Source organism: Schistocerca gregaria, chromosome 5 (assembly GCF_023897955.1).
Source record: "Schistocerca gregaria isolate iqSchGreg1 chromosome 5, iqSchGreg1.2, whole genome shotgun sequence".
NCBI classification, from domain to species: domain Eukaryota; kingdom Metazoa; phylum Arthropoda; class Insecta; order Orthoptera; family Acrididae; genus Schistocerca; species Schistocerca gregaria.
In genome coordinates this window covers 427,137,035-427,156,087 of record NC_064924.1, presented here as the reverse complement: position 1 = coordinate 427,156,087, position 19,053 = coordinate 427,137,035, and the positions used below count along the sequence as shown (strand labels likewise).

Below are 19,053 nucleotides of genomic sequence, written 5' to 3'. Positions count from 1 at the left end.
TGCCAAAAGGCCAGTGTTCTCTGTTTCCCTCTTATCCTTTCTGAATTTTCAAGCATGAATTTTCAGCATGCCCTAAGCACTGGGCTACTTGTGATGCTTGCCAGAAGACAGGCCACATCGTCTCCATGTGCGACTCCATGTGTTGTTTGCTAAATGTTTCTCAGGATATGGACATGAACGTAAACAGTGTTTCTATAATGCTTATGACTTCTCACAAGCTGTATTCAATTAAGTGTTTTTTGACAAGTGCTATTGTTACAGGCATCACATTTGAAGGCCAGCTGGGTCACAGTGCTGAGACAGTGCAGCTGTGTTTATATATTTATGGGCATGTGCTCTTGAGAAAAACACAAGAACATATGATGGTGGTTTGAAAAGTTATTGGAATTACAACAAGAGACCAGTGCTAGCAGAATGAGTTGTCCATGTGATATTCATTGGGCTGTTGCCTATAAACATATTCTCTTGGAAGAGAGCTGTGGCAGTGACGTGGCTCTGTTGTTGCTCCCACATAGTGATTTGCAAAGATGGAAAAAAATCGAGATTCAAGCAGTGATTAAGTACTTCATAAAAAAAGGCATGAAAGCAAAGGACATTCATGCCAATTTCCAGAATACACTAGAGAACTCTTCTCCTTCATATTCAACTTTTGCCAAGTGGACAAATGAATTTAAATTTCGTTGGGAGAGCTTAGATGATGATCTGTGCAGTGGTTGGCCAATGTATGCCACTACTCCAGAAATGCAAAACTGCACAAAATGGTCATAGAGGACTGCCAATTGATAGTGCATGAAATTTCTCATGCTTGCCAGAGACCATCGGAAAGGGTATATTGCATTTTAACTGAAGAATTAGAAATGAAAAAATTATTGCAAGATGGGTGCCGCGACAAGACACTGCACTCCCGCACATGTGCCATCGCCATGGCAAAATTACATGAACTAAGGTATGAATTGTTGTCACACCCACCTTATTCGTCTGATATGGCTACCATCTGTTCCCAAAACGGAAAATTTTTCTTGCTGGATGAAGATTCACTTCAAACAAAAAATCAATAGCTAGAGTTGACAACTATTTTGAAGGCCTAGACGAAACTCATTTTTGAGATGGGATAAAGGCACTGGAACATTGTTGGACAAGGTGCATTAATCTACAAGGAGACTACATTGAAAAATAAAAAAGTTTCAGTGATGTAATAAATTTTTTTTCTATTCCATTTCGAGAACTTTTCAAACCATCCTTCTAATATTTTTCAGTTTGAGGCAATAGGCTACACAAAATTTAAATGTCAACATGCTGGGAAATAGAATTTTCTGACCAAAAGGATGTATAGTATTGCATTAAGAGATCCAGAGAGTGTACACGATGAAACAGCACCCTCAGAGTGGGGAATAATCACTACGGGTTTACCACTGGATATATTTAAGATGGGCTGTCTTAAGCACCTCAGCGTGTGTGCAAATGATTTGCCATGATGTATTGAACAAGCAGAAACAGACGTTTTTGTGATGACACAAGTACAAATATCATAATCAGGCCCAGTGGAGAAACATCAGTTCTTGAAAATGTAAATAAAATTTTCTTCAAGATCAATAACTGGCTCTTTGGAAATGGACTATGACTGAAATTAGATAAAAGACAATATATAAAATTCTATACTGCATAATTGCTGACCTTCCACTAGAAATAATTCATGAGAGAAACTGAAAATAGGTATTTATATTGATAAGAACATGAACTGTAAGTCACATGTTTTAGACGATCTTAAAAGTCTAATCTCTGCAATTTTTGCATTACATCTAATGGCAGACTTTGCAGAGGAAAAGTCAAAAAGTTGTCTTACTTTTCTTGTTTTCATTTACTACTATCTTAAGGCAAAGTATTCTGGGGCAACATACCATTAGGAAAGAAAGTAACTGTTGATCAGAATGTATAATGAGAATAATGTGTGATGTACATGCTCAAACTTCTTGTGGGTAGCTTCTTAAACAGTTGGCAACTGACAACACTTTCACGGAATTCCCATATGAAATTTGTTGTCAACAATCTATCACAATTGAAAAACAACAATAAGATTTACAAATATAGTGCTAGAAGAAGAAATTACTTCACCCGGACTTAGTGTGCTACAGAAATTCTTCTGCTCTATAGAATAATTTCTGAATGTGCAACAATACATCACATTCAATGTAGAAGTGGTCCCAGTTTTTCACAGAAAAACTTCATTTTATTTGACATCACAAAATACCTTTAAAAATTGCAAGAATTTAAAAAAATTTCAATATGCATAAAAAATGGTTGTCCTGCACCTCCATGCATTTTTGTGTTTGTGACTCACATTTAAAAACACTCATACAGAACTGTAACATTGACTTTTTTCTACTGAACTCTTCGTGTGGGGCACTTGAATTAAAAAATTGCTCATAAAAAGCTAATAAATCTTCTTAAACAAACCAGTATTGATGCAAACTTCAACTGTATACATCATTTCATTCACAGAATATGGCATGCTTCATGTGGGTAACTTAGAATATGTTTTCTGTTGTGACAGTGCCACGACATCTAACAGTGCTGCCACGACAGTACGCGCAAATGGCGATAGTGGCGCACCGCAACTCGGCTGAGCGCAGGAGCACCACCTAGCTATGAATGGCGCCGGCTGCATGTCACAGCACGGCAGTCGAATAAGAGATACTGAGTTGTTATCATGTAACCAACTATTGTTTGTAAGTGAGTGTGTTCGAGTATCCACAAAATTATTGGTGATTAAAGGTTATAACACTTTTTGGCGACGAGGTCGGATGTTTTCGCTGTGTTGTGGATATGTGTGTTCGTGGCGGGGCAAACATGGAACAGCTTATGCAAGTGCTCATTGAACAACAAACACAGCTGAAGGCTGCTATTCAGGTGTTGTCGATGTGGCTTACTCATCATCTGTCTTCCTCTTCTCCACCTCCATTCCCTCCTTACGACGAGGCTGCTGAAGACTGGGAGGATTATGAGAAGCATTTGCGTTGTTGATGCTTCTATGTGTATGTCGTTATTTCTATCTTGGATTTCCCCACGGATCTATCAGCTGCTATCTCAATTAGCCCCTCTGTGGGAATCTGCCTCTCTGTCCTTCCAAGAAATGTGTCTTATTGTCTAACTATTACCGAAAAAAGACCCATGTCATTGCCGCCCGCGTGGCATTCTACCGGTGTCGTAAACAGCCCCATCAATCTTAATCGGCTTGGATGGCAGAACTACACGGTCTGAGTAGGAAATGTCAGTTTGTCACGGACACTCATCATGAGTCTTAGGCTGATTCAGTGGATAGGGATGCTATTCTACAGCTTGCTCCTGATAAAGAAGTTCGGCAACGTGCTTACAACTGCCAAACCCATCGTTGTCAGAAGTTCTAAGCATCGCTCAATCCTTTGAAGTGTCTCACGCTGCTGGTGTGCAAATAGACGCGTGGTGTGATGTAGGTGCTGTACAGTCAACTTTTGACACGGATAATTTGCCTGTTTCACAGGAGAACGAAGATGTAGTGGCAGTTCACTCGCGTAAACAACGTCGCGTTGGGCTGCAACGCTCGCAGTGAAAACAGCAACCACAGAAGCAGGTTCGTTCCGCACTTCCTTCTTGTCCACGTTGTTTTGTACAGCATGACAGGGCCATGTGTCCAAAACGTTGGGCCACGTGTAACTCATGTAGGAAAAAAGGCCACATTGCTTCTGTGTGTCAGTCCCCTAAAGTTCCTGTTGACGAGGACGAGGCATTGGACATGGATGTTAACTTTGTGCTTTCTCAAACAAAGAAGTTGTTTGTTACTGTTCATGTTCTGGATAAAGACATTCGCTTGCAAGTGGACATTGGCTCTGCAGTAACTCTCATTAATTCTCACACGTATTTGGAGTTGGGCTTCCCTCCCTTGTCTCCAGTTACGCGAATTCTGAGAACTTATAATGAACAGAAAATTCCTATCATTGGCCAGTTTGATGCTTCCACTGCCTACAAGTCTGTTGTTAGGCCCCTCACGTTTTATGTGGTGGATCATGCGGGCACTGAAAACCTGTTTGGTTATTATGCTTTCCCGTTGTTCGGGTTCTCCATAGATGCTGATGTGCACCTCATATCTGCGGATATTCCATATCAAGAGCTGGATGGATTGTGTTCTGAATTTTCGTCCATGTTCTCTGCTGGTCTGGGTCGTGCCAAGGATTTTGAAGCCCACATTACTCTTAAACCTACAGCTCGCCCTAAGTTTTTCCGGGCATGCTCTTTTCCGGTGGTGTTGCGTGCACCTGTCAATGCTGAGATAGACAGGTTAATAGCTTCAGGGATTCTCCTTCCTGTTATCTTCAGCGAATGGGCATCGCCAATCGTGGTGGTTTCTAAACCAAACGGGAGTCTGCAATTGTGTGGTGATTTTAAAGCCACTGTCAACACTCAGAGCCTCATTGACATTTATCCTCTTCCCCGTCCTGAGGAGTTATTTACCAAGCTCGCTGGGGGCCAGTTCTTTTCCAAACTTGACTTATTGGAGGCATACCAACAGTTGCCATTGGATGCTTCTTCCAAGGAATTTCTCATCATCAACTCTCCGTGTGGGTTGTATCAGTACCAGCGGTTACAATTTGGCACCGATAGCTCGCCAGCCATTTTTCAGCGGTTTTTGGAACAGCTCACGGCTTCCGTTCCTGGCTGCATAAACTACCTGGATGACATTGTTGTCACAGGGGCTTCCACTGAGGGACACCTTCGCAATTTGCGTTCACTGTTTCGGGTTTTGCATTCGGCTGGGTTGAGATGCAATCTGGACAAGTCCCAGTTCTTCCAACCCCCCATTGTGTATCTTGGTTTCCACTTGTCCTGTGAGGGTATACGCCCTCTACGTCAGCACGTTTGTGGCCATTAATGCTCTACCCTGGCTGTCTACAGTCAAAGAACTTCAGGCATTTCTAGGCAAGATTGCTTACTATCACAGATTCATTCCATCTGAGGCGGCGGTAGCTCATCCTCTGCATCAGCTGTTACGCAAAACCGTCTCTTTCTGTTGGTCCGACGAGTGTGAGCAGGCTTTTGTCTGCCTGAAGGCTCATTTGCTGTCAGCGACTTGTCTTGCCACATTCCGTCTGGGTCAGCACTTGGTTCTGGCCACTGACGCTTCACAGTATGGCCTATGGGCTGTTCTCGCCCATCGGTATGAGGATGGGTCGGTACGACCCATCGCCTATGCTTCCAAGACCCTCAACGATGCGCAACGGCGTTACTCTCAAATTGAAAAGGAGGTGCTTGCTATCATTTATGCTCTAAAAAAGTTCAGCGTTTTTTTGTATGGTTCTAAGTTTCACCTCATCGCCGACCACAAGCCGCTGGTCTCTCTGTTCAGCCCATCGGCGTTGCTTCCGGATAAGGGAGCTCACCGCCTGAAACGTTGGGCCTTATACTTGTCTCGTTTTCACTATGAGATTCACTATCGCCCCACGGCCCAGCACGCATTGTCGCAATTGCCGATGGACCCCGCACCGGTTTTCGATCGTGATGAACTGCTCTGTTTCCACATTGACGAGGAAAAACGTTGTGTGGTCAAGGGTTTTCCACTTACAGGTTCGTAGGTCTCGTCGGCTACTGCGTGGGACCCGGCCCTGCGTCAGGTGATCGGTTTTGTTCAATGGGGTTGGCCGGACAGGACCAAGGGCCGGGCATCGGATCCCCTTCGCAATTACCTTGCCTTGCGCCTTCGTCTGTCTGTTCGTGATGGTGTTGTTCTTCTGGCTATGGATGGCGCATCTCCACGGGTTGTGGTGCCAGCCTCTCTTCGCAAAGATGTTCTCAAACTGTTGCATGAAGGCCATTGGGGTATTTCTCGGAGTAATTCCCTGGCCTGCAGGCACATTTATTGGGCTGGTATTGATTCGGACATCATCCACATAGTTGTTGTGTGTGGTCAGTGTCAGTGTGCTCAACAACTGGCTGCACCTCGTACAATGCCCTCTCCGTGGCCTGATCCAGCGTAGCAATGGGAACGGGTGCACGCTGACTTTGCCGGCCCCTTCCTCGGTACTTATTGGCTACTGTTGATTGACGCCTTCTCGAAGTTTCCGTTTGTTGTTCGATGTCTGTCGCCCACCGCTGCGGCGACGACGCTGGCTTTGTCCAAAATCTTTGCGCGAGAAGGTCTTCCATCCACGATCGTCATGGACAATGGCCCACAGTTCTCTTCGCAGGCCTTCCGTGATTTGTCTACTGGACAGGGGATTCAACATGTTACAACACCGCCCTTCCATCCGCAATCGAATGGGGAGGGTGAGCGTCTTGTCCGCACTTTCAAAAGCCAGATAAAAAATTTCCTTAGTGATTTTTCCACAGATGACACTCTGCTGCAATTTCTGAGTTCTTATTGCTTCACGTCTCTGGGTGATTGCAGCCCTGCTGAACTCTTGCATGGCTGCCAACCACGCACTCTACTGCACCTGCTTCACCCTGTCAGGCCTTGTGCTGTGTCCCCTAGTGTGGGAAAATGCTCGGTGGGCGCCGACATTTGGGCACGAGGGTATGGATCTCGCCCTAAATGGATTCCAGGGGTGGTCAAGGCTCTTCGCGGCCGCTGGCTTTGTGAAATACGTACGGACGACGGCATGGTTGTTTGCCATTACGACCATATGCACCCACGAGTGGTGGCCACGCCAGTGCCACTGCCTCTTCCTTTGCCTCCACCAGCCTGAGAAGCCAGTGCTGTCGCTGCTGCCGATCTACCGTACATGTTGATGCAGCCGACGCCGCTACCGCTTCCGAGCACGACGGAACCGGCCCCAGTCACAACGCTGCCTTCTCCGGGACCCATCTCGCTGGAGCACACCCCCAGGTCCACGACACCTATGGATGCTGCGCCAGAGTTTTCACCCATCATCTCGTCCAGGAGGCACATTCCACGCATGAGCTTCCATCCTGGACATTTTCGACCATACTCTTGTGTCTCTCTGCGGGATCTTCTTGGGGCCTCACAAGAGGCCATGGATGTCTCCGCACTGTCCATGTCCCCAAGGCAGTGAGTGTTTTTTTTTTAAAAGGGGGAAAAGTGTTGTGACAGTGCCATGACATTTAACAGTGCCGCCACGACAGTATGCGCAAACGGCGATACAGGCGCTCTGCAACTCGGCTGTGCACGGGAGCACCACCTACCTACGAACGGCACTGGCCGCATGTCATGGCACAGCAGTTGAATAAGAGATACTGAGTTGTTATCATGTAACCAGCTATTGTTTCTAAGTGAGTGTGTTTGAATATCCACGCAATTATTGGTGATTAAAAGTTATAACATTTTCTTTTAGTTGACTACCATTTTAGGACGATTTTCATAAACTTTTTCTTAAATACCCCCATAGATAAATGTCACATCCAGACAACTCCAGCAACTGAAGCACTCACAAACCTTTACTTATTGCATATTCTTCTGCGAAGGCTTCTTGAGTATGAGACAGCAATTGATGAGACATGTGGCAAGTAGCTCCATCTTTCTGGAAAAGTACTACAGACTTTCATGTTCCTTTATCTTAGAGTAGAAATTTTCAGACACTTGAGGATAAATGTCTTTATTGACAGTGGTTTCAAAACACATGGTGGGACTGACAATTTAACTGCTAGAATCTGTGCACTAAACTTAAATTTTTGTTGCTGTGGAAAGAAATTTGATGCACCATGTGAGGATTTTTGATAGTCCAGTAGCAGCTTGTCTGGCTGTTCACATGGCCACAGAGGTGGAACAAGACTTCATCAATCATAAAATGTAGTGTTGGGTCAAGTTCACTGTCCACTGTACTTTTTTCTTTATCAACTGGAAGTCATGCCTGAATGCATTAAACACAGCAATGTTACATCTGTAATCATGTAACTACAGAGATACAAGATGGACATTTAATATCTGTCTGTAGCCAAAGCTGTGTGACACCTTTTTACGGGCTAGCAGTGGTATTCTAGCAAAATTTTTGCATCTGCTTCCAGAAGTCAAACTGAAAACTTATGATTATGCTCAGAATTGGACACATTGCCTTTGAACCACAATTTTTTTATCAACTTCAGAAAACTGTGTTTTTGTGGGAACACTTGGATTCAGAAATTCCTCATAAAAAAATTCATGACTCTTCTTCAACAAACCAGCAGTGATGTAAGCTTCAACTCTATACACAATTTCATTCACAGGATGCAGCATACGTTACTTGAATAACTTAGAAAATGACAAAAGGATACTCACAGCATGTTCAAGCATTGGATACAAGCTTCAATTCTGTGTGTGTGTGTGTGTGTGTGTGTGTGTGTGTGTGTGTGTGTGTGTGTGTGTGGTGGGGGGGAGGGGGGGGGGGGTGATGTAATCCCTTTTTTTTTCTATATACTACAAGAGTGAACTGTTAATTAGTAAACATCTGTACTTGACCCAATAATTCAGGCTTCTTTTATCAAAATTACGAACTGTTTTACTGATACTTAAGATCTGCTGAAAAAGTTAACAATACCTATTGTCAACTTACACCAATTATTGATTGCAAACATTCTCACAATACGAAAATAAATAAAATAAACAAAATGAAATAGTTTATGTTCAGACCCTATTCTGTGCTTACTGTCTAAGCCAGCAGTCTGTAGTGTTGGTATTTTTTATTTATCACCATTAGTATAATCATCACCACTCTTGTTATGTTCATTTGCAAGCACACTATCTATTTTTTCTTCCTGGCATGCCCCCTTACTACATCCTCTTTTGAGCCATCCATGTCATGGCATATACATGCAGCACATTTTGAATCCTTTCATTGTAGATTCACTTGAGATTCTGTTGCACCCAGTAAGCAACCATTTCCTTGTCATGGATATTGAGGATTTCCTTAGCCTCCCACCTGGTATGCCAGCATGGTCTCCTTGGGGAAGAGGGAGGGGGGGGAGGGGTGAGTCATGAAAGGTCTAATCACAACAGCATTAATACCTTCAAGTTGAGAGTACTATAGTGCGGTTGTATTATATGATTGTTTGAGGCAAACATGTGAAGCAGCCATCCCAGCCTCGCTGGAGCTGTTGGATATCTCGTCTCATTGACTGTACTGTAGGTGTATGTTGTTCTTTGATACTAGATCTTTAACTTTCTCAATATAGTGATCCCTGAAAAGATCCAGCACCAACATTCTCCTTCTGTAAACTTGATTAGATCAGGTCATTAGTTATACATTCCTTTTCTTGATGTCCAAAGATAGCTCCTGAAGACAGTTTCTCTTTCAGTATGGTTTTCCTCTGAAGAACTACAAATGGTGGCAGCTTCTTTCCATCCACCAAAGTGTGGAAACTCAGTGCATATGTGTTTAATTTGAAAAAAGCAAGTCATAATTGCAGGTTGATTTATTTAAATAATTGTTTTTATTTAAAAAAAATAATTGTTTTACACTGTAACACAATTTAATGGGCAGTGCATAATTCATTATTGTAAGACTTCTTTTAACTATGAATTCAGATAGAGCATATAAAAATATCTCCTAGTTACTATATGTTCCAACACAAGAATTCAAAAGACACCAGCAGTATTACAAAAGCATTATTCCCCATTTAATCTCTGGGCCGCAAATGAGCTTATTTATTGAAGTCACAGAAGATGTTTTGTTGAAATAGTTTAAAACTATTAATGCTTCATAAACCAATTGAAGATTAGCATTGTATTGCCTGCATGAAATGATTATGAACCAAAAACACATAGAACCGCAGCTATAATATGCATCAATTATCAATTGCTACAGTTTACTGTTGCTACAATAGCAACAATCCAAGTGAACTGAGTGTCAGTAACATTTCATCATCTTTGGAGCACTTTGGACTAACAGTTTACGTGATCCATTATTTACCATGTCTTTAAAATCAACAGTGCTGTGTAGCATTAGCAACATTAGTATCATTTTTAAGTATTTGATGGGAACATATTTATGTTAGGATCAATTTGTTCCCTGTAAAAATGTGTACTACCCTTGAATAGCTGTTCATATGTAATGGCAGTTCAGTTCTGAAAAGATTTAGATTCAGGTGAACTACAGTTAAAGTGCGGTAGAAATTCATAAAAAGCAAGAGTTGCAGGTTGAATTCTCGTAGTGAACTCCACTATCAAATCTGTTTCTGTAACTGTAAGATAACTCCTATATTAAGCTATTACACAATGTATAAACTTTGTGCTCCACAACCAAAGCTTAGTCTGCTAATGTAAGATGATGCTATGTATTTGAATGAGACAATTTTGAAAAATGTGTCTCATTTTATAGTTAGTAAGAAACAGTATTTTGTTTCACCAGAGTGAACTTTTTTAAAAAAAGTTCTTGCATTTTTAAGTCACTGCAGTTTCCTTGTGAATGTGTTTTACAGATGTATGTCTTTCTGTGCAGAGATATTCTACTGATGCAGGGTGTAGAAATGAGAGACTGCCACTTCCACAGCCTGAAATTAGTAGCGGAAACATTCTTATGGATGAACAGGCAGAGTCAGCAGCCACTGTGGAAAACACTGGTAAGACATTTTCTTTTCATGTTTAGCCACTTACAAGTCAACAGAGTATCGAAGTCTGATAGAAAAATTCATTGCTCATTATATTACCTTTCGAGCAATCCAGCCCAAATATGTCTAATTTCCAAAGTCCCTGAAATTTTAGTGGCAATAAATAATATGCGCATTTATGTGGTTGTTTGAAATACATGTAATTATAGGTACATGCTGCACTGTAACTTGTTGAAACATTCTTACAAATTTAAATTAGAGTATCCAGGTTGCTCATCCACTGTATCACTGTAGAGCCACAGTGACAAGTTTCATTGTTGGCTGTGGTAGGAACAACACTGGTTCTCTTTGATTATATGAGTGGCAAATCTGAAGCAGTGCAAGAACAGAGGGTCTCCAGGGAAACAGAAAGTATGACACTCAGATTAGATTAGATTAGATTAATACTTGTTCCATAGATCATGAATACGACACTTCGTAATGATGTGGAACGTGTCAGGTTAATAAAAGATGTCTGTACAAGAAATTACATTACACAAAATATTGCATGACACTAATGATTAAGTTTTTTTTTACTTACTTTATATCTAAAAATTCAGCCAATGAGTAGAAGGAGTTGTCATCTAGAAATTCTTTTAATTTATTTTTAAATGTTAGTTGGCTATCTGTCAGGCTTTTGATGCTGTTTGGTAGGTGCCCAAAGACTTTTGTGGCAGCATAATTTACCCCTTTCTGTGCCAAAGTCAGATTTAACCCTGCATAGTGAAGATCATCCTTTCTCCTGGTGTTATAGGTATGCACACTGCTATTACTTTTGAATTGGGTTGGATTATTATCAACAAATTTCATAAGGGAATATATATACTGTGAGGTTACTGTGAGGATCCCTAGATCCTTAAATAGATGTCTGCAGGATGACCGTGGGTGGGCTCCAGCAATTATTCTGATTACACGTTTTTGTGCAATGAATACTTTTCTACTCAACGATGAATTACCCCAGAATATGATGCCATACGAAAGCAGTGAATGAAAGTAGGCATAGTAAGCTAATTTACTGAGATTCTTATCACCAAAATTTGCAATAACCCTAATAGCATACGTAGCTGAACTCAGACGTTTCAGCAGACCATCAATGTGTTGCTTCCAGTTTAACCTCTCATCAATGGACACACCTAAAAATTTTGAAAATTCTACCTTAGCTACAGACTTCTGTTCAAATTCTATATTTATTACTGGAGTTTTGCCATTTACTGTACGGAACTGTATATACTGTGTTTTATCAAAATTTAAAGAGAGTCCGTTTGCTGAGAACCACTTAATAATTTTGTGAAAAACATCATTTACAATTACATCACTTAGTTCTTGGTTTTTGGATGTTATTACTATACTTGTATCATCAGCAAAAAGAACTAACTTTGCATCTTCATCAATGTGGAATGGTAAGTCATTAATGTATATCAAGAACAGTAAAGGACCTAAGACCGAACCCTGTGGGACCCCGTGCTTGATAGCACCCCAGTTTGAGGAATCAGCTGTTTTAACATTACACGAACCACTTATTTCAACTTTCTGCATTCTTCCAGTTAAGTATGAATTAAACCATTTGTGCACTGCCCCACTCAAACCATAATGATTTAGCTTATCTAAAAGAATTCCATGATTTACACAATCAAAGGCCTTTGAGAGATCACAAAAAATACCAATGGGTGATGTCCGGTTATTCAGAGCATTTAATATTTGATCAGTGAAAGCATATATAGCATTTTCTGTTGAAAAGCCTTTCTGAAAACCAAACTGACATTTTGTTAGTACTTTATTTTTACAAATATGGGAGGCTACTCTTGAATACATTACTTTCTCAAAAATTTTTGATAGAGCTGTCAGAAGAGAGATTGGGCGGTAGTTGTTGACATCCGACATATCCCCCTTTTTATGCAATGGTTTTACAATGGCATATTTCAGTCTATCAGGGAAAACACCCTGCTCCAAAGAGCTATTACATACGTGGCTGAGAATTCTACTTATCTGTGGGGAACAAGCTTTAAGTACTTTGCTGGAAATGCCATCAATTCCGTAAGAGCTTTTACTTTTCAGTGAGTTTATTATTTTACTGATTTCAGAGGGAGAGGTTGGTGGAATTACAGCTGTTTCAAACTGTGCAGGTATGGCCTCTTCTATTAATAGCCTTGCCTCTTCTAGTGAAGATCTAGATCCTATTTTCTCCACAACATTTAAAAAATGATTATTCAAAATATTTTCAATTTCTGATTGTTTGTTAGTGCACTTGTCATTCAATTTTATTGCACTAAAGTCTTCCTGTGCTCTTGGTTGCCCTGTTTCCCTTTCAATAATATTCCAAATTGCTTTAATTTTATTATCAGAGTTACTGATCTCAGACATGATACACATGCTTCTGGACTTTTTAATAACTTTTCTTAGTACCGCACAATAGTTTTTATAATATTGAACAATTTCGGGGTCAGTACTCCATCTTGCTGTTAGATACAGTTCTCTTTTGCGGTTGCAAGATATTCTTATTCCTTTAGTTAGCCAAGGTTTTTTATATGTTTTCTTGGAATTATGTTTAACTATTTTCTTGGGAAAACAATTTTCAAATACCCTTAAAAATGTATTGTGAAATAAGTTATATTTCAAGTTTGCATCGGGTTCCTTATACACTTCATCCCAGTCTAGCTGCTGTAGGCTTTCCCTAAAGTTTGCAATATTTATATTGTTAATTGAACGCACTGCTTTGAAAGTCTGATTTATTATACTGCATGGAGCTATGTCATGTACTGTAACAAGCTGTGCACTATGATCTGAAAGACCATTCTCAACAGGATAAGCATTTATGTCCTTAAACTTATCTTGGTCTATAAAAAAGTTATCTATCAATGTACTGCTGTTCTTTGTTATCCGAGTAGGAAAATCAATGACGGAGCTCAAATTGAAAGAACTGAGTAATACTAAAAGGTCATTCTTCCTATTACACTCTTTCAGGGAATCAACATTGAAATCCCCACAAATGATAATTTGCTTCCCCCTGTCTGACAGATAGCACAACAAAGCATCCAAGTTTTCCAGAAATAGCTGGAAATTCCCTGAGGGGGACCTATACACTGTTACAATTATGAAAGTGCCATCCTTTAGTTTAAGTTCAGTGGCACATGCTTCCATATGTTGCTCTACACAAAATTTTTTAGTTTCTAAATTTTTTGCACTGTGGAAGCTTTTGACATATATGGCAACTCCTCCTCTCATCATATTATCTCTACTTACATGTGCAGCTAATTTGTACCCATTGATGCTAACCTTTTGCATATCAGTGACAATGTGATGCTCAGACAGGCATAGTACATCTATTACATTCTCAGTTTCTATATCTTCTAAACAAAGCAGAAGCTCATCAATTTTATTGTTCAATCCCCCAATATTTTGATGAAATATACTAACATTTTTCATTTTACTTTTGCAACTATCTTGAACTTTTTTGACATCTTTAGTACTTGCATGGCTGAGTTTCCCACTGGACACTGATCTTACACTAAAAAAGAGTTTCCACCATGAGATGTAGTTCCTCCCCCCTTTAAATTTCCTGCTATCAGCCCAGCCAGTTTACCCTTCCCTTTCCTGTTGAGGTGTAGGCCATGTCTAGTATAGTCCCACCTACAGAGTGAATCAACACGAACCACACCAATGTGTGACCCCGCACCAGATCCAAGTAGCAATGGGTCCCTGCCTCACCATGTCTCGCTCTTGCTATTTATTTTTGTTTAATGTTTGATGTGTCTAGAAAAATACAGGTACTGGTACATTGAAAACAGTAAAAACAAAAATTATAAACAACCAGCTGAATAAGCTAAAGGAAAAATAATCAAAAATCGTTGTTCAGGTTTTGCAACCACTCAACTGCTTTAGGGGCAGCTTGATGTAGTTCTTCCAGGGATCTGGTGAAAGCATATGAGAGACTGGCCTGAACGACTTGTGGCACCACCTATACTACCTCACAACAGTCACAGCTTGGGGAGTGTGACCACTCCAGCTATTTCCCTACCCCACAGCTGATTTGATTCAGTTTGCATCAGGGAAAATGAAGTGCTGGAGTTTGATAGTTGGATTCTTGAGTCACAAGTAGTCTTGATGGGGTGAAAGTGACCACTTCAACTTCCAGGCAGCCACAGGATTGAAAGCATGGTTATTCTCCAGGCTTGTTGACAAAATTTCAGCCATGTTGTGGAACTCTGCTGAATGATATTGTGTATGAGGATATATTGATTCATCTTTACTATCCATAATCAAGTTAGAGCTTGATCTCTTCTTGCTCGACGTATAGTAATGTTGCTTAGCACTGGAAGCCACTGAAAATGCATAGGCAGAGGCATACCAGGGATAATGTGGATAATGTGCATGGTCTAACTCAGCTGATGATATGGCCTTACTTAAGGGATGAAGGAACTAAAGTCAGTGCTGTTATTCTGAGAGTGTTTGCATTGGCTCCCCAAGAAGTTCCAGTTAGCTTGTTTTGTAAATTATTGTCACTCTTCACACTTTAGTTGCTATTTTCTGAAGATGGTGCCAGCAGGTAAGTAACCCATGCCTTCAGATTGTTGTTGCACTGTAATACACAATCTCTGCAGATAGTAGTTTCCATATTCCTTGATGAGATGGAAACTGTACCTAAATATGTCTTCAGTGGGATTGGTTTTAGCTTCCACCTCCTGAAGTAATCATCTAGACTAATACAGTTTGTCACAGTATTTTTCTGCCTTAAAATAGTCTACACGTGTCGTCCGGGTACAGTGAACAATGCTCTCCTGGGCTTCATGATTACAACAATCAGTTATTCAAATAGTGCTTGGTAGGACTCACAGTTTCAGACACACACACACACACACACACACACACACACACACACACACACACACACACACACACACACATTTGGCTCTTTTGGAAGGATGACAAACAAGGCAGTTTGCAGATAGTGGGGATGCAGTGAACATTTGCTGACACATTTGATTGCCAGGACTCATATCTGCTTGGCAACACAACTAATATTCATAGTTAACATCTATATAATTGATATTGAAAGTTTATAGATCTCAAACTATGAAATTTCTCTGATATATGGTAAAAAAAAAAAAAAGTTCTTCGTAAATGAACTCACTGAATAGCTGAGATGCTGAGTCATCAATAACAACATATCAGGAAAGATGAGGGAGTCTTATGGACTTGCCCTCTTTGATTTTATTCGCACTTACTTTGTAGATCAGTGGCCAAACATCAATTTCGTATAATAGCATAACACAGGGACAAGGAAGAGACATAAATAGACAGCATATGAAGGAAATTAACAATTAAGTGATATCAACAGGTAATTTTAAACAAGAACAGGGTAGAGTCTCACAACATGCATATGCAAAATTGCCATGTCTTTTATGGTATGACAGGATACAGGAAAAAGAGTTCGGGTTAGCTGGACTTAGGATGGATTGCAGAGGAGATAACAATGAGCCAGGGGCACATTTTTGGCTGGCAGGCCAAAATTTGTCTAGGGTAAGGCAAGAATTCAGCGCACAAGTAGATGTGAGCACAAGCTGAGGACATATTTGCCATCAACATCCAACCAAAGTAACTTTATTATGGACTGAATGTGACAGAAGAGCAGAAGAACTCATTACCAGATAGGATTATTAACAGAAGAAATCTGAATGGAAGAAGACAACAGACAATATACTGAAGGAGACTATCAGTACAACACATCAGGCCAGGTGTTGGAAAATGAAATGGATCATGATAGTGGCAAATTCCAAACCCCACCACCAAGAAGAATAAGGAAATGCTAGATATCAAATGTTGGAGATGAAAATAATGTTGAGCAATTCCAAATTAACTAACAACACAGCTTTGAAGCCCTAAAGGAGTCAACAAGAAAAATGGACTTAGGTGTCAAAAGTTTGGCAGAACCTTAAGCAGGTCCTTTGTTAGGAAACCAACCACAGACAACAACACCAAGGAAAACTGGAGTATTATGAATATCAATTCAGTATAGTAGCCATTACCTCACACATTGCAGCATTGCAGAAACATATGGATGGATCAATCAGAGCCATTTACAAACAAAAAATCGTCAAATACCAAACTGGAAGCCTTAGAGCTAAGCAAACAGCATTGAAATTATTTCATCATTATCAGATCAACAGCTTTACACGCCAGAAAAACTCTGACAGACAACTCAAAGTAGTAGTAAAGAGTATACCTGAGAATGTAACAGGAGAGAAAGTCAAAGAATCTTTAGGAGAGCACAATGTCAAACCCAAAGAAGGCTGCCTATACAAGAAACTATATAATAACAAACAAAAACTTTATCCAATGGGAGTCTTTTGCACCACTGTGCAGAAAGACAAATCAATTGGGGTGTCTGTGACATCAAATAGATGTCTGACCGTAAAGTGACAGTGGAAACCAATGAATGTGAGGATATTCCACCACACACTCTGAACTACTGGCCAATGCCCACGAGGTATGTGAGGTGTGATGACATCCATACAGCAAAGGACCACAGACACCCCCACCCTCCTCCCCCAGAGACAAACTTTCAAAATGTGTAACCTATGGCAAAGAGGAGCACCCTACGTCTTTAAAGGTTTGTGAGGCACTTCAGAAGGACATCCAAGCATACCATTCAACCACTGAGGAGCAAAACTATCAACAGCAACACAAGAAGACACCATCTGCTTTTTACCTCATTGCAAGCAAGACTAATGGGACAGTGCACCAGGATACAAACTGAACGATACAGTGATATACTTGCCAGAAGACATAGAGAACAAATATCTCTCCACTCCTACCAGCAGAACGGTGGACCATTGGAAATCTTTAAGGCATGAGGCAGGTTTGAGTCACTGCTGTTGATATTCCAAGTGAAAAATCTCATTGCGATCATGATAAATGTGGTCAGAAAATTCAACAAAGCCCCAGACATAATTTCAGAGTTAATGGCTATCATTGCAAGAGTAATAATATTATGAGAAGGAAAGTTACTACCCACAATATAGTGGAGGTGCAGAGTCACAGATAGGCATAACAAAAAGACTTTCACACTTTTCAACTTTCCTTCTCATAATATTGTTACATTCCATCCTGGATTTTCCATTGTTTTATTGGAAGAGTAATGTAGTTTTTCACCATAGGAAATGGAAGATAGGTTCCAAAGAAAACAAACCTCAAATTTTACATTTCTAATGCTAATTGAATATAAAACATGAAAGGAGAGGTCAGTGAATTTATTTTAAAACATGAAGTAAATATATGATTTCCCTCAGGAGCTCACGTATGGGCATGCCATATGTTTATACTTGAGAATATGATCTGCCACAGGAATGACAGGATCAATTGACAGAGTGGAGGAATGGCTCTGTTCTTATGATCAAAGGTTGTCTATCATTCAGAAGTGAAACTGGTGCTATGATCCTTAGAAGCCATCAGAGTCTTGGTTGGAATGTCGATGTGGCAGCCTATGGGAGACCGAGATTGGGTTTTGATGAACGGGATTTCATACAGATTTTCTACAATCATAAAAAGTCCTGCTGCATGGGGGTCTAAATGCTAAACACACAATGTTGATTTGTGGGCAAACCAATCAACATGGGCACAGATGTTATGATCAGGAGGAATGCTGTGAGCTATTATAGTAGGGCCAGAAGAATCCACCTATTTGCCAGTTATGGATGTTGCCATCATCAAAAACATTGACCCAGAAGTGAATATAAGGAGCATTAATGAATTCACATTGGGTCACAATCGTGTCGCAGGAGACATCTGCAACACAATGAAACCTCCAAGATACACTAGCAAAATGGTAATTGATAAGACCATTATGAGAGATGGCTCAACAATAAAGTCATGGCTCAACAATAATGTCAGATCCAAGCACAGTGGAGAGGATCAAAGAGCCATCAACACCCTGACCAACAAAATTCAAATAAACTGAATTACCACCAGTGCTGCAACAAATGAAGTACCTAAAAAAAGAGCATAAAAGATGTCAATAGTTCAGGAACCACCAGGACAGGTGTGAGAGGAAGGAGCTCTCCTGAGAGCTAAGAAAAAGAGCAAAAGGGTGGAGTGCAGAGAAATGGGAGGATGAGATGAACTCCCTCCAGCTGAGGTTATGAGAAGACTGGAGGTTCATCAAGCAATTATGAAGTTCTATGCAACATAAAACAGCCTGGCTGGAATAATGATCTCATTTCTGATGTCCTAAGGCAAGCAGAATTGTATGCCACCACTTATGAGACACTGGTGGAAGGAATACCACAAGGCTCAGTGTTCTTTCCTACACTATTCACAGTCTATCATCCAACCACAAGACATGTACTGCTACATCAATTTGCAGAAGACACAGTTATACTTACCAATAACAGAGGAAATGACATTTCAATTAGAAGATTACAGGAGCAAACAGATAAAATGGATGCTTGGGCCAAGAAGAACAAAATTAATATAAATACAAATAGAAACAAAGCCATAGTACTCACAAGAAGA

At 40.5% G+C, this 19,053-nt stretch overlaps 1 protein-coding gene across 1 annotated transcript in view; it reads left to right on the top strand.

Annotated features, from left to right (window-relative positions):
- Nucleotides 1-19,053, top strand: part of LOC126273186 (murinoglobulin-2-like) — a 261,930-nt gene that overhangs the window by 217,683 nt on the left and 25,194 nt on the right. Inside the window, exon 26 of the mRNA XM_049976703.1 lies at nt 10,398-10,518. Within this exon, the coding sequence (XP_049832660.1) occupies nt 10,398-10,518 (121 nt within the window). The remainder of the gene's footprint in view (nt 1-10,397; nt 10,519-19,053) is intronic.